The sequence below is a fragment of the Pleurodeles waltl genome, chromosome 12 (genome assembly GCF_031143425.1).
Source record: "Pleurodeles waltl isolate 20211129_DDA chromosome 12, aPleWal1.hap1.20221129, whole genome shotgun sequence".
Classification (NCBI taxonomy): domain Eukaryota; kingdom Metazoa; phylum Chordata; class Amphibia; order Caudata; family Salamandridae; genus Pleurodeles; species Pleurodeles waltl.
Genome location: NC_090451.1, coordinates 570,494,747 through 570,510,680, shown reverse-complemented (window position 1 = coordinate 570,510,680; position 15,934 = coordinate 570,494,747). Strand labels below are relative to the sequence as shown.

The 15,934-nt window shown below is 41.2% G+C and overlaps 1 protein-coding gene across 2 annotated transcripts in view; it reads right to left on the bottom strand.

Annotated features, from left to right (window-relative positions):
- TMEM170A (transmembrane protein 170A) overlaps nucleotides 1-15,934 on the bottom strand; it is a 182,721-nt gene that overhangs the window by 85,888 nt on the left and 80,899 nt on the right. Inside the window, exons 2-3 of one of the 2 annotated variants that reach the window (XM_069217681.1) lie at nucleotides 10,892-10,993; nucleotides 7,360-7,530 (exon numbers count right to left, since the gene is read on the bottom strand). In XM_069217681.1, the coding sequence (XP_069073782.1) occupies nucleotides 7,360-7,528 (169 nt within the window). In that variant the 5' untranslated portion in view covers nucleotides 7,529-7,530; nucleotides 10,892-10,993. The remainder of the gene's footprint in view (nucleotides 1-7,359; nucleotides 7,531-10,891; nucleotides 10,994-15,934) is intronic. The other variant, XM_069217680.1, reaches the window with a different exon arrangement.

Below are 15,934 nucleotides of genomic sequence, written 5' to 3'. Positions count from 1 at the left end.
AAAAGATTATAGTTGGAATATTGATTTTTGATCCTTTATTACTCAGCTCAAGCTTGGACAAATCATATTACAGAGTATAAAAATCACTCAAAGCATTTTGATGTAAAAAACAACAAGAAAGACCAACATCATTAATCATCCTTGAATAGCTCATAACATGAAAGCAACTCACATCAATGGCTATGAAACAACCAAATTGTGCCATTCACCTAGAGTGTTTAAACCATTATTAATTAGGGTCACCCCACATTGTGAAATCCATCTACATTCACATCGTTGTAACAATTGAATCAAATTGCTGCACTGTAAAGGAAGCATAGGTGCATCCATAACCTGTCAGAACAGATCATTCTCATTATGATTGAATAACTGGAAGTGAGAAACCAGTGGGGCATTCTCCGTCCTGCATTTAATTCTACTTTTGTGTTCTATAATTCTAGTCTTAGCCATTTGTGTGGTTTGCCCTATACAGATTAAATCACAAGGGCAGCAGACGGCATAAATAACATTTTCAGTCCAACAGTTGTTGAAATGTTTCAAAGAGTAAACATTGTTTCCCACTTTAAGTTCCTTGGTGCTTTAAGTCAAGGAACATACACTACAATTTAGGCATTTATAATATCCAACGATAGGTGGTAAGCCCAGACTGGAGGGGGTTGTATGATCAATCCTGGATTTAGAATCCCATGTGATCGCCTGTGGTAAATGATTACTTAAATTTTGGCCTCTTCTATAAGAAAATAGAAGAGGATCCGAAAAACTGTCAAGTTATGCAGTACAACCCACTTCCTCCTGCTCCCTCTACTGAAACGATTACTTGCGGGGCAAAAGGTATTCAGAAAAGAAATACGATTGTTATCCTCATGAATCCTGGGGTAAGCAAGACTGCTCTAGGACAGTACCACGCTTGTTTATGATAACATCTCACTAAACAACGGGAATAACCCCTAGTGATCAGCTTCTCACTCAGGATGGCTGCATCACAAAAATAATCTTTTCTCCACTTGCAGTTCCTTCTTAACCAGAGAAACAGCCTATGGGTGTGGAATTTAATAAAATGTTTACTTGTCCTTGGGACAGGTTGTTTCTTAAGTCTACTTGTCTTGTAAAAGAAATCTACTTGTCCCTTTGGTGCCATTTACTGCGGCGACAAATTATGGCAGCAATCTCTTTATGTAAGAGCCAGGGCTCCTACTATAGTAGGGCTTGAATACTTGCAATATCAACCTTGCTATAGCAATTACCTTATTTTGCCACCTTTCTACAGATCTACATATTAGGGCTGGGGGAAGCAGTAAGAAATAGTTCCAGGGTTAGAATGCCTTTGAGCCTGAAAACCTACTAACGTTCATGTTTCAAGAATTTTCACTAACTCTTCTCTCATCTTTTCCCATAATGAGAAAGGCTGGAAATTTACTCCTGACAATGGCAGATGTAGAATGTCTTCCTGGTTGGGAAAAAAGTGGTTGGAGGGAAAGTGAACTTGTAAAAGCTCAACAGATTTTTACATGAGCAAATCTACACATGCATGTTTGCTCATGCTAAAATACGGTTTGCAAATATTTTCTAGGCGTATGATTTCCTGGTCTACTTCTGTAAAGTTCTTGTGAATTCATGAAAGTCACTAATTCAAAGACATACCATGGGTGTACTTTTGTGACTTTCTTTTAGAAATGGGTCCATAATTAGGACTGGCACTAACAAAGACATTTTGTTTTTATTGAAACTTCCATTTCTCTATCAGCTGTCTTTACTATGAGTGATCTCATTCTGCTCTTCCACAAGGAGCATATTGATACACAACGTAGTTTTGTTCAGTGCCAAGAACTACTCTGACAATTAGTGGTGTAATGAAACCAGAGGGGGTCCCCTGCAAAGAACATGGAGGGCCCCCCTCTAGACTCACTCGGGGCAGGTGCTGTGCTGAGGTGGCCCTCCTAGAGGGTCGCTGGGGGGCCCTTGTTACGCCACTGGTGGCAATGTTTGTTTTTTGAGACCAAAAATGTTTTTTTCTTTTTGCCAGTGTTTGTTACAATGGTGAGGGCTGGCAGATCCCACAACAGTAAAGAGTTCTAAAAGCCATGTCAAAACAAGACACGCATTTACGAAATTAAAAGACTCTAAAAAAATGTTGGATCAGTTCGCTTTGCCAGTGCTTGTTTATTTTCATGCTTCCCATAGTCGTATTGAAAATGATTACACTTATTTTTCATTAGGAATACTTTTTGGAAATACTAGCAAGCATCAACAAATTTTACAAAGTGACGCTTCAAAGAAATAGCACCTAAAATTTCATAGTAGCAAAATGTTTTTTTCCTACTGTTTTCCCTACTGAACATTTTATTTTGAAAGCAAAGAATCATCACTCTAGCTTACAAGCTTCTGCAAACATTTGCATCTAATCAGACTGTAGGAGGCTGGCCTGGCTTATAGTGGGTACCTTGTGGTACTTACACCCTGTGCCAGGTCCAGTTATCCCTTATTAGTAGAATAGAGGTGTTTCTAGCAGCTTAGGCTGATAGAAGGTAGCTATGGCAAAGCAGCTTAGGCTGAATTAGGAGACATGCAAAGCTCCTACTATACCACTTATGTCATATAGCACAATATCATAAGGAAACACAATACTCAGAGTTACTAAAAATAAAGGTACTTTATTTTTATGACAATATGCCACAAGTATCTCAGTGAGTGCCCTCAGTAAGAAGGTAAGTAATATACACAAGTTATATGTACACAAACCCAAAACAGGTAAGTAAGACTAAGAAAAGTAATGCAAACAGTGTAGAATTACAATAGGATGCAATAGGTGAACATAGGTCTAGGGGCAATACAAACCATATACTCCAAAAATGGAATGCGAATCAGGAATGGACCCCAGACCTATGGGAGCTTGTAGAGGGTTGCTGGGACTGTAAGAAAACAGTCAGGGTGTCCAAGATACCCCACCCCAAGACCCTGAAAAGTAGGAGTAAAGTACACCTACTACCCCAAAAGGACACAATATTCGTGATAGGGGGATTCTGCAAGAACCACAAACACCAGCAAAGCACTGAAGACGGATTCCTGGACCTGAGGACCTGCAAGACAAGAGGACCAAGTCCAAGAGTCGCGATAGTGTCCGGGGCGGGGGGGCAGGAGCCCAGGAAACCGCAGAATAAGGTGCAAGGAAGCTGCCTCCGGATGGAAGAAGCTTAGGATTCTGCAACAACGAAGAGAGCTAGGAACTTCTCCTTTGGATGGAAGATGTCCCACGGCGTGCTGAAGGTTGAGGTGGCATGGTGTGCAGAAATACCACAACCAAGCCTTGCTATCTGCAAGTGTCGCGGTAGAGGTTTTTGGGTGCTGCTGAGGACCAGGATGTCGCCCCTTGGAGGAGGAGACCGAGGGGGCGCTCAGCAACTCAGAGAGCCCCCACAGAAGTAACGTTGCAGGCACTTAGATTTGTGAACCGGAGCTGGCTCAGAGTCACAAAGGAGGGTCCCACAACGTCTAAGTCCAACTCAGAGGGTTGAGCGCTGCAGGATGGAGTGCTGGGGACCCAGGCTAGGCTGTGCACAAAGACATCCTTGGAGGAGTGCACAGAAGCCAGAGTAGCAGCAAATCACGCAGTACACCGGTTTGCAGTCTAGCGTGGGGAGGCAAGGACTTACCTCCACCAAACTTGGACTGAAGGATCACTGGACTGTGGGAGTCACTTGGATAGAGTTCCTGTGTTCCAGGGACCACGCTCGTCAGGATGAGAGGGGACCCAGAGGACCGGTGATGCAGTCTTTTGGTGCCTGCGTTAGCAGGGGGAAGATTCCTTCGACCCACAGGAGATTTCTTCTTGGCTTCCAGTGCAGGGTGAAGGCAGGTGACCCCCCCCCCCCCCAGAGCATGCACCACCTGGAAACAGTTGAGAAAGCCGGCAGGATTAGGCGCTACAATGTTGCTGGTAGTCGTCTTGCTACTTTGTTGCGGTTTTGCAGGCGTCCTGGAGCAGTCAGAGGTCGATCCTTGGCAGAAGTCGAAGAGGGAAGTGCAGAGGAACTCTGGTGAGCTCTTGCATTCGTTATCTGAAGAATACCCCAGAGGAGAGACCCTAAATAACCAGAAAAAGAGGTTTGGCTACCAAGAAAGGAGGATTGGCTACCAAGAAAGGTAAGAGCCTATCAGAGGGGGTCTCCGACATCACCTGCTGGCACTGGCCACTCAGAGCAGTCCAGTGTGCCCCCAACACCTCTGTTTCCAAGATGGCAGAGGTCTGGGACACACTGGAGAAGCTCTGGGCACCTCCCATGGGAGGTACTGGTCAGGAAAGTGGTCACTCCCCTTTCCCTTGTCCAGTTTTGCGCCAGAGCAGGGCTGGGAGATCCCTGAACCGGTGTAGACTGGCTTATGCAGAAATGGGCACCATCTGTGCCCATCAAAGCATTTCCAGAGGCTGGGGGAGGCTACTCCTCCCCAGCCCTTCAAACCTATTTCCAAAGGGAGAGGGTATAACACCCTCTCTCAGAGGAAATCCTTTGTTCTGCCTTCCTGGGCCCGGGCTGCCTGGACCCCAGGAGGGCAGAATCCTGCCTGAGTGGTTGGCAGCAGCAGCAGCTGCAGTGGAAACCCCGGAAAGGCAGTTTGGCAGTACCCAGGTTCTGTGCTAGAGACCCGGGGGATCAAGGAATTGTCCCCCCAATACTAGAATGGTATTGGGGTGACAATTCCATGATCTTAGACATGTTACATGGCCATGTTCGGAGTTACCATTATGACGCTATACATAGGTAGTGACCTATGTACAGTGCACGCGTGTAATGGTGACCCCGCACTCACAAAGTCCGGGGAAATTGCCCTGAACGATGTGGGGGCACCTTGGCTAGTGCCAGGGATCCCACACACTAAGTAACTTGGCACCCAACCTTCACCAAGTGAGGGTTAGACATATAGGTGACTTATAAGTTACTTATGTGCAGTGAAAAATGGCTCTGAAATAACGTGGACGTTATTTCACTCAGGCTGCAGTGGCAGGCCTGTGTAAGAATTGCCTGAGCTCCCTATGGGTGGCAAAAGAAATGCTGCAGCCCATAGGGATCTCCTGGAACCCCAATACCCTGGGTACCCAAGTACCATATACAAGGGAATTATATGGGTGTACCAGTGTGCCAATGAGAATTGGTAAATTTAGTCAATAGCCTGCAGTGACAAATTTAGAGAGCAGAGAGAGCATAAACACCGAGGTTCTGGTTAGCAGAGCCTCAGTGATACAGTTAGGCACCACACAGGGAACACATACAGGACACATTCTATGAGCACTGGGGTCCTGCCTATCAGGATCCCAGTGACACAAGGGCTAAAACATACATACAGTGAAAAATGGGGGTGACATGCCTAGCAAGATGGTACTTTCCTACAGAGAGTATTCTGGGAGGATTATACTTAGTCTCATAATGTTAAACTTGTCAAACAGATGTGTACGCTGTTTTTTTTTTTTACTGGAACCAGTCAGTAGTGCAGTATCACCTTAAATTTTTTTATTTACAGCAATCACCATAATAATGATGGCTTTTCATTAATGAACCATAAAAACAAGTTTGAACAGCATTAACATATGGACACATTACCTCAACTGCAGAGAGTTTCCTTCTCTGTAAACTGGCAGCCAAAGGGTTTGTGCTGCAGGGGGTTTGGGCCTACTTGTTCCAAGGACAAAATAAACATGAACACTTGTTGCTCTTGACCCCAAACAATATATATTCCAATGCATCGGGTGTTAGGAATTCCACATCCCTGCTACCCATAAGTTACACCATCTTGTAGCCCCCTGGGATTATTACTTGTGTAAAGCAAAAGTGTATGCCTATTAGTGGGTTTCCTGAATAAACTTGTACCAATATTGGTCTCCTTGATATTAAGATTAAGGTCCAAAAAGGGTAAATTACCCCGACGAGCCTCAAAAGTAAATTTTAAATGGACCTGCACAGAGTTTAACCAATCCACAAAGCTTTTCAAAAGGGTTAGATCCCCAAGCCAAATCACAGGATCATCTATGTATCGCCTTCACAAAATTACATGATTCAAGAAAGGAGTGCAACAATCCCCGTTCTTTCCAATTTGTATACATAAAGGATTGCAAAATGAGGAGCATAGCAAGCTCCCATCGACACCCCCTTCTTCTGGAGGTAAAATGTGTCCTTATATAGAAAATTATTTTTAGTCAAGGTTATTTGCAACAAAATCAACTAGAAACTCTATGGGTAATTCTGGTAGGACAGGGGGCGTGAGTCCCAAACATTTTTTTTATTATCTCCAAACCCTCCAATTGGGGAATGTTAGTATATAGGGACTTAATATCCAGGCCCACCAAAAGTTCCCCATCAGGGTCAAAAGGCATGTCCTCTACCTGCTGGATCACGCCCATACTGTCTCTAATATAGGTTGAAGTAACAGGGACTAATTCTTTAAGAACCAAATCAATGTATTTACCAAGTGGCTCCAGAACTGAGCTAAATCTAGATACAATAGGTCTACCCGGAGGGTTCTGTAAGTGTTTGTGTACCTTAGGATGTACGTTATAGGACAGGCGTACGTGGATGAGCACAATTAAGGTACGCATATTCCTTGGTGAAAATAATCAGCAACCTTAAGGCACTATCAGTAGCCTCCTTAATCAAAAACTCAATTCTGAATACAGGATCTGATGGTGAAGGAGAATAGTAATCAGTATTAGAAAGTTGTAGTAAAATTTCCGCATCGTAGTCATTAGTATCCATAATGAATAGTTTTTGGACAATTGGTTTACTTCCCTTTTTCTTTTTTTGTACATGAATTAGTCATGTTTTATTCGTTTTCAAAATGAAACCTGTTGACCCATTGTTATTGATACTACATTTTCACCTGGATCTCTACTGGGTTTATGGGTTCTCTTGTAGATTGCTTCAGAGACTAGTTACAGCACAAGACCCAAAATTATTTTGCTCTTGGCTAGGAGTCTTATTCACTGAATGAGAAGAAGCACTATCCAATACATAACATTCAGCAGGGAAAAAAAACATGAGAACCTAGAAACAGGGATGGCTGAAAGCCATTGATTATACACACGTGTGCATAGTAAGTACAGGTACACAAAGCCCAGTATTAATTACTTTAAAAGCAGTTGCCACCGACACAACTAGGTGACAGAATAAACAGGCTAAGAATGAAAAAGAACCAGGATGTAAAAGAGTAGCTGAGGGTGGTGATGGGGTCTCAGAGCTCTCTGTGACGAGTAAATATTTTGTTTTCTGATATCATGCATAAATAATGCACTAAACGACCAATCAAAAAAACTTTTTTTTTTTTTAAAGTGTACATTGTAGATTATATTAATAGATGCGTCAAAGCACATACTTGTTAGAATACCAGCAGAAATCGGTCCGATTATGCCCATCAGCAGGATACCCACAGACATGAACTTCCCGTACTTGTGATGCCAAAGTGTGAACAGTGCCAGTAACCCAGCAGGGACATGGAAGGAGATGGAGGAGACCAGGGCCCACAGAAATACACCATACCACATCTCTGTAAAACCAAAGACAGAAACATAAATATTACTTGGCTGAACAATGGCAATCTTAGTACGCTGTAATCTAACAGAAAGCCTAGCCTCACTCACAAAGTGCAATGACCTCCAGGTCAGGCAGTGCCTCAAGTATCGCCCCCACACACAGGGTTCATGGACAGTAGGCACCAAAGGCATTTTCTCACACACAAGCAGCCACCACAGAACACAATCATTTACAGATTTCAAACACCAGATCTTACCAGGGTGTGCCGTACCATGACTTACAGCCATGCATGGAAACCTTTGCATTTCAACCATCAGAAGATTTGTAGGTGAGCATGTGTCACCATAAGACGATTTGCAGACACGCCCTCCAAAAATGTTAAGTATCATAACAAACAAGTAGTTTCCTCTAAAATATGTAAGATTATTATATGCAAGTATAAAAATAATTTTAACTCATATACATTGAAGTAAAGAAGATTCAAAAGGCCAAAAAGAACATAGTTTGTACCAAAGTCGCAGAAACAAAAATCTGAAAATGATTTATCTGTCCTTGTATCATGTATTATGAACATAATTTAGAGTCTAATTCTCTAATCCTGGTTCCTTTTTTTTATTTATTTTTTACTTTGCGTTTCCTGACCCCACACCATGAAACAAACCAGCATCGGCAAAGCCAATAGTTCTTGCCTATGAGAGCTTTTGGCGATGTTTTGCAGCCATGCTATATAGCAGAGTAGATGCTTTGCAGTGTGGTTACAACTAATTAAAAATAAATAAAAGTATTATTAAGAAGCCAGGGCTAATTCACTTTCAAGAGCTCAGGACTCAGAATAGTCCTTATTAGGTCGACCACGCTTGCGCTTTGACCTGTTGTAAGAATTGTGGGCTTTTAACCACACCCATCACTTTCACTTGTTTGTGGGCTTGTCTTTCAAATATCACTTGTTATCATTGGTAAGTGCTTTACGTTTGTCCTGCCTTATGGGGGTTTTGTTATCGCTTTGCAGTCTGCCCCTGTTACATGGATAATTGCATGATTGCCAATATGTTTCACTGGGAGCTAATTTATTTTCCATTTGTGTCTCTCCTTTGCGCTCATGGCAGCCATGGCGCTTTGAATCAACTGGCTAATGTCAATTAATGTTTAACATTTCATTTTCAATTTATGTGGCACGAAAATTACAACACCTTAGCTCTAACTCGAGAAAATGCGAGACAAATTGCATTGCAAATGCTTGTTATTATTATTATTAGCCATGCTGCACAGCAGCCCCGCTGTTATACAGCAAGGCTACAAATCATTGCCAAAGTCAGCAATGCTCATGCTGTACTGTAGGAACAAAAAGCAATAGCAGAGCCAATAGTCTTAAAGGCGAGACCTATTGGTTTTGGCAATGCTTGTTAGGTACAAGAACAAAACTCCAGTGATTTTTAACAGATCAATTAATCTTCCCATGCCTGAAAAAAAATATGTAAATTAGCGAAAAATCCTATCACAAAGAAAGCAAATGCACATGCCCATGTTTGGAAGCATGGAATATCTGTTGCAACAGTACAAGCAGATAACATCTGCTGTCAAAATAAACATTAATTTCAAAGGAGACAAGCACTGGCAAAGCCAACAGGTCTCGCCTAAAGGAGATCTATTGACTTTGTCATTGTATTTTAGCCATATTGTACAGCATCATGGCTAAAAGAAAATAAAAAAGCACTTCAATGAGGTTAGCGCTAGCTGTAGAACATTGCGTGCTTTGAATTCGTAGTACCACCCACCAGTGTTGAGGTGATCCAGGTTACACTCATCAAGAATCACAACTCGATAATGCATACCTTCTCTCTTGATGCAACAAGTTACATGCTTCTGTAGAAACTTAATTTAATTTAAGCCGTATTTGATTAGCACGTGGCAAGATATGTGAAGGTCCACACATAGGTCAATATGGATTAGTCTTTCTGGACCTGTATAGTAAATAGGTCCATTTTGTCTTATATTTGAAATCTGCGGCTGTTCATCAAGGCACTAAATGCAAACACTCGGAAGAAACCCTCTACACAATACCTTTTCATATAACAGGTCATGTCGCTATTTTGCCGATTCGTTGCATTAAGCTAAGTTACTATTAATTTGAAGCTAATCTTCATCGATTTTTGAAAGAGTTAAAGCCGATTTGTTTAGCTTTCTTATAGTGCTGACTCCCAACAGCATATTTTAACGTAGCCCTATGTAACACTACAGATATAGTTGATAAAGAATGAAAATCACATTTCAAAAAGTCCTTTTGAGCAAGCGTGACGATCAGATCCTATCTGTGAAACGAGCAAAATTAAATCACTCCTTTCACTGAGAATGTAATTCCAACTCTAAACCTCCAGAATAAATCTGTCACAAAAACGCATTTATCGTATTTGGGGTGTTGGCTTTTAGTTTCTTTTGCCCTTTTCACCCTAGTACAGGGCGCTAAAAGCTCCTCACTGCCGTCGTAGTTTTTATTCTAACCTTAAATCCCCTGTTCGGTGTGTCATTCTGCAGAGAATCAGATTTGTCCGACTAAATTGTATGTGATGTAGCTACATCTTGTGCTTTCTTCCTTTTAACACAAGATGTCGCTGTGGAATACACATTTTGCAGACTTACCCTAGGCCACACAAATTACTCGAATCAAAATGCCTGAAAACCATTGTGAAAGGCAAAAATCCACAGTCTTGGTGAGCGTCAGGTGAGGTATATATGGAGTGGCTTTAGTAGTAGTCAGTATGACTGTTGGGTGTGTGGGGGGGGTAAAAGCTCAAAATGCTGTGTGTAATGTGACTAGTTATTATGTAAAGCGATCTAATACCTTCAGGTAAGGTGACAGAAGTGTGGGTGGCAGCCAGATGACAGATGAAAGCGATTTGCCCAGGACCACACAGATTCTTATCTAACAGTAAAGTCATTAAAAGAACTATGACACTCCTATTCCATGTGAACAGCAATCTGCATTACTCTTTCCTATAAATGCTCTCACTTTGAAGTCCGCAAAAACAAACTAAGTCAAGCTCCCTCAGAAGACAGTGTCTGACATCTGACCTGTGTCTTTAAATGCACAGAAAATGTAATGAGATAAGAAAACAATTTGCAAGCCTGTTTACAGCAAGGGAGATCTCAGGATACTGGTAAATAAGGTTTTGGCATGGGAAGGAGGACGTGAGCCCAGACAGCCCGAGCCAGAAAATAAAAAGCAAGAAAATGTGCGTTACCAACCACAAAGCCAATGGCAAGCAACAGGCAGAATGGATTTCAAGGTGACCTTTCTGAAACTCCCCAAGATGACTTTTGGATACCTGACATCTACACTGTCTGGTAGGCTGCAACCTAATAAATAAAAGTAGTACCTCAATCACATCACGATCAGCGGAAGGTCTGCAATTAAGCTGAAGCAATCAGTACTTGGTCCATGCTCCAGTCAAAAGAAGAGGAAGTGAAGCCAGCATGCCCTAGCCAATTAGAAAGCATCAAATAAGAGTGACATTGAAGCCAACAAATATTACGCACTGGATAGGCTGAAAGCCTCTTCTTGTGTACAATATCTCTCGCAAGTGTGCGCAATTGCAATGCATGTGCTGTCACAGGTGAGACCTAAAAATATTCTGAACAACTCAATGCAAATAAATTATGCACTGCACAACACTCTGGTTTAAAGCAAACAATAGCTAACGTTTATGCTTTGGGCTATTCACAATTTGATGATAAGTAATTAAAATTCATTTTAAATGTTAAGTCACTTAAATCTTTGTCAACGCATACAGTAATTTTAGGACGCTACACATCACTGTGCTTTGAATTAATATCAGTATTCTACTAGGTGATGGATATTACATTAATCTCAAAGTTCGTACAAATACTAGATATATAATTCTACTTACTCCCCATTTATCTCCAACATGCATTTCAGAATATCATAAATCATTTAGCAAAATAAGGAATATTATTTAATACGTGCTATAGTTCCTGTGATCAAAACTAACTACCTCTCAACTTCTATCAGGTATGACCGATTAATACATTAATTTATGGTTTAGATTGGGTACTCTGTCACTGTGTAATATTTTACAATAGGGTGTTCAATGTAATTCTATACGGTGCCCCTACGCACTCAACACTATTTAGGTTGAGATACACTTTATCTTCTTATGTTGTTTCTATAACGAGCTAAAGAAGTGCTAGTTGATATCTATTGTTTTATAAAATCTTATTCTCTTAACATTTTCTAAAGTGCAGTTTATAGTGAAAAAATGTGAGTGTGATTGGGCTTCACACTTTTTTTTAGTTTAACCACGACCAAACTGCTGGTTAAAGTATTAAAGAAATCAGCCCTGAATACACTGCCATGGGGTCTGGTGGAAGCGGAGACCTTGTTAAGAGATGAATGTTGCATTTAATTTAGCTCAAATTCAAGGGCATATGGGCTTGCCAAAACTTGCAGGGACTCAAATTCAAGACAACAAAAACATGACAGGTTTAAAAAACAATGTCACAGTTTACTTACCCAGCTGCGTCTAAAACAAATTGGATATTAGGCATGTTGACATACACACAAGAGTTCACGAAAGACATGTTCACGCCTTCAGTGCAGACGGCAAAGGACATAGGGCAATTGTGTAAAGGTGGATAAGCTGCTGGGAATTGCCTGAAAACTACATCCTCCATTAAGATAAAGGCGAGGTTTAAATATTGCTGTCTCACATTATCTGCTAATGAACAATCGCAAAATAGTACAAGAACTTTAAATCGGGGTTTCGGACTCCACATGTTTAATACGCAAACATGCTCTTTTAAAGTTGCTGCAGGTACTGCATTTCTACATCACATTATTTGACTACTAAAATCAAAGAGAATAAATTCATCTTGAAGCTGGCTACCAGCAAAACACAACTATTGCTGATCAGTTGACATAACTTCTTTATGCTGAATTCTGGTTTTGACATCCTCTTTGGTATTGCTAGGCTCACCTTCGTAGGTGACTGTTGATTGATTGCTCAGTAATAGTTTTCACAAATATCATATTTCGGCAACTACAGACAACATAAAGCAGCACAAAACACACCCAGACAGCAGCCATGCATCAGAGCTAATCATTTCTCAGCAACCAGTCAAAACAGGTCAGATCAATACATTTTCCATATGCCCACTGACATTTGTGAATATTCAAGGATCGTCCCTCATGTTTTCAGAGCATAGCACCAGGTGAACTTCCACAGGACAACACAAATCCACCTCCATTTGCAAAATGTTCTTAAGAATTCAATCTACATTACTTTGTGCTTGGATGATGTGTTCTACTTGAGGAACAAGAGCTTCCTGTGCATGAAGGGCACACAGATATTCCAAGCAATTGGAGACCGCAAACCCAATTCATTACCATTTGCCTATCCCGTTCCCAAACCTTGAAACTCCTACCTGCACCTCAACCAAAACCGAGGCAAATGAGGATTCGATACAAACCTCACTTTTACTCCAAAAATTACTACTGTGTCAAAAGGAATGAAGAGGAAGTTCTCTCCAATCGTTTCACATTAACCATAGAATAGAATGGACAATCTATTCTGGTCTCCTCCAATACTAGGCTCCAACGCGGTGATTCGTGAGATTCACAATTGTCTTGTAGGCTATGGTTTTGGCCTAGTGTTCTTCCTTTCTAAACGGTCACACAATCAGCTGCACTTTCTCCTTTTCGGTCTGATACTCAAGAAATAAATTGTGAAGTGCCTCAGCGATCCTCTCTTTCGCCTGCCCTTTTTAATATACACTTTCTGCATCTCATCTCACTTGAAAAGGTCTTTTTGCTGTACAGAGACCTCCTATGCAGGTGGCACAGCTGATTATAAAGTTAGATCATGAAGGTGTCTGAAGTCTATCTGGTAAAGGCCGTTAGACCTAGCTCCTTCCCCCTCCATTAGGTTTAACTCTTAGGGTCAGTATTGATGCTCTTCTTTCTTAGGAACATCAGAATAAGGCTATATCATCTTCTTGTATTTTCAGCTTAAGGTAATTAAGATTTTAATTTTAATTTTATTTTTTATAACCAAAGCATCTTCATGCACAGGTGGTCTTCAATGTGTGCTTTCTGAAAGTATCACCACTTACTCTATCTAGGACATTGTAGGCTTCATTGAAAATTTGCAGACAATTCAACAGTTTGCAGTCAGAGTGGAGTGAAGAAAACTAATCATAAGGCAAAAGCTCACAATATACACTGGCTTACTGCGAAGCGAAGAATTACTTTCAAAACCTATGTTTGATATTCAGGAAATTTAAAGGCAGAGAAAAATGTCCCCTTGCTTCTTCTTTTCCATTTAGTCCAGTGTGTCTCCAGCATAATTATATTAATGCCATTCTACATGTTAGCCCCAGGGGCTCTGATCAACAACTCATCCCATGTCTTTCGCATCTCCCTATGAAAAGCTCTACTCTATTAATGTCCCCTTCCTACTGTTAAACCTCTTCATCTAACTACTGCCCAAACCAGGATAAAAGATATAGAACTTACTTTGTCAACGGAACAGGATACGGATATTCAAGATGAACAGCAGCAGCACTCTGTTGTCTTCCCGGAGTGGCAAGTGGTTGGGGGAGGAGGCTCCGGTCCCTTGACAAAGGAAGTTTCAGGTCTTTTGATGAGTTGTTGATAAGAGCCCCCGGGGTTAATATATGTAGGATGCTATTAACATACTTATGCCGGAGACACATGGGATTAAATGGTACTTAACTACTTATAAGGAATAGAACATGAAATACTCCATTGATATAACTGTCTGCAGCACACAGAACGATATAAGACTAGAGTATTGTTGACAAGAGACGTACAACATTGACTACTTGAATGTTGATACACCTCTTTATAGCGATAAAAGGACTCCTGGTAACGAGGGACACTCAACATCGACTACTGGATGTGCACATGCTTTTGTTGAGTGGTACCCATTTTCCATAGTGATAAAATGAATCCTGTAACGAGAGACATACAACATTGAGTTCTTAATGTTTAGATGCTTTTATAAAGTGATGAAATGTTGTCATTAAATCTTTACACCAGTGTGTGACTACAGGGAAGCACTCCAACCAGATCTCCAGTTTAGGAGACAGGGGAAGTAAGACTCAGTAAGTGAATGCTTGTAGGAGGAGTTCTAGCACTATACTGCTCGGGGTGATGTGCATTTGGTGATGGCTGGGCACTATGATGGAAATGATACACAGTTTTATGGGAGAATCCCAAGTTGGGACGGGCCACATTATGTGTTCTCATCACTAAAGTTCAGTGTGATTTGGGTGCATGAGTAACATGTGATAGCGCTAGGTTTGTTCCAAGTGTGCATTTTTATATGTTTGTTTTTGTTTCCTATTTGAGGTAATTCCAAGTGTGTGTACTGGCAAGAAACTAGTGAGTACAAGCCACCCTGTTTTCTGAAATTCCATAAAAACAGGTACGAGTATTGATGATTTGATCCAATGTCCTGATGAAGGCCACCTGAACCTAAAGGGTAATGATGACTGGCCGAAACATGTCGACACAATAGCAGATAATGAGGGGTGAATGGGCAGTAAGTTCCTGATATCACCACCAATTTATGAGTTTAAATCCTATCCAGGGGACCCATGAATGAAAACTGGATCAGATGCCCGTGAGATAGTTTTAACAATAATTTCTATGTGTTCTGTGGAGTAGGTCCCTGCGTGCTCGTCTTGTATTGCGTCTCTCCCCCTCTGCCCTACTGCTCCATCCCTGACATTGGCTATCGCTGGGATGTTGAAGTAAAGCCTGATGATGAAGCATGCCACGAGATGTGGGTGAGGGCAATTTTTACAACTCAGTGCTGCTTCTTATTAAGGTAGAGTTTTCCTGGTCTTTGTTTGTGGTAGTGGTTTGAGTGTTTGGGATGACGGACAAGGAGATATTTCCTCTCTCCCCTCTTTGGTATGTACATATTGCAACCCTGCAGCTAACCACATTTGGGAATTACATGTGTGGGGGAGAACACATATGTGGGGAGGAACACATGTAGGCAAAATATAAAAAAGGACAAAATTAATTAGGGAAAATTGAATAATCGGCTACAGGTCGATAACTAAAGGGAAAATAAAATAAGCATCAGCATGGTGGAGTTTCTAATCTAAAAGGGGATTTCAAGGGGCAAGGGCAAATGGCAGAGAGGAAAATACCTCTCCAAGGGGTACAGCATTCAGGTAATCTTTGCCAGCAATTGGTTGTAACAAATGTATACAATTTCAGTTCATGTTCCCGCATCACACAACTTTCAAGGCCAAATGGGTACAGTTATTCTACAGTTTAACAATAGACTTTTTACAAATGGAACTTTGCTTCTCATAGGAATGAAATCTGAAAGAAGATATCACGTTATGAAAAAATAATTCAACTC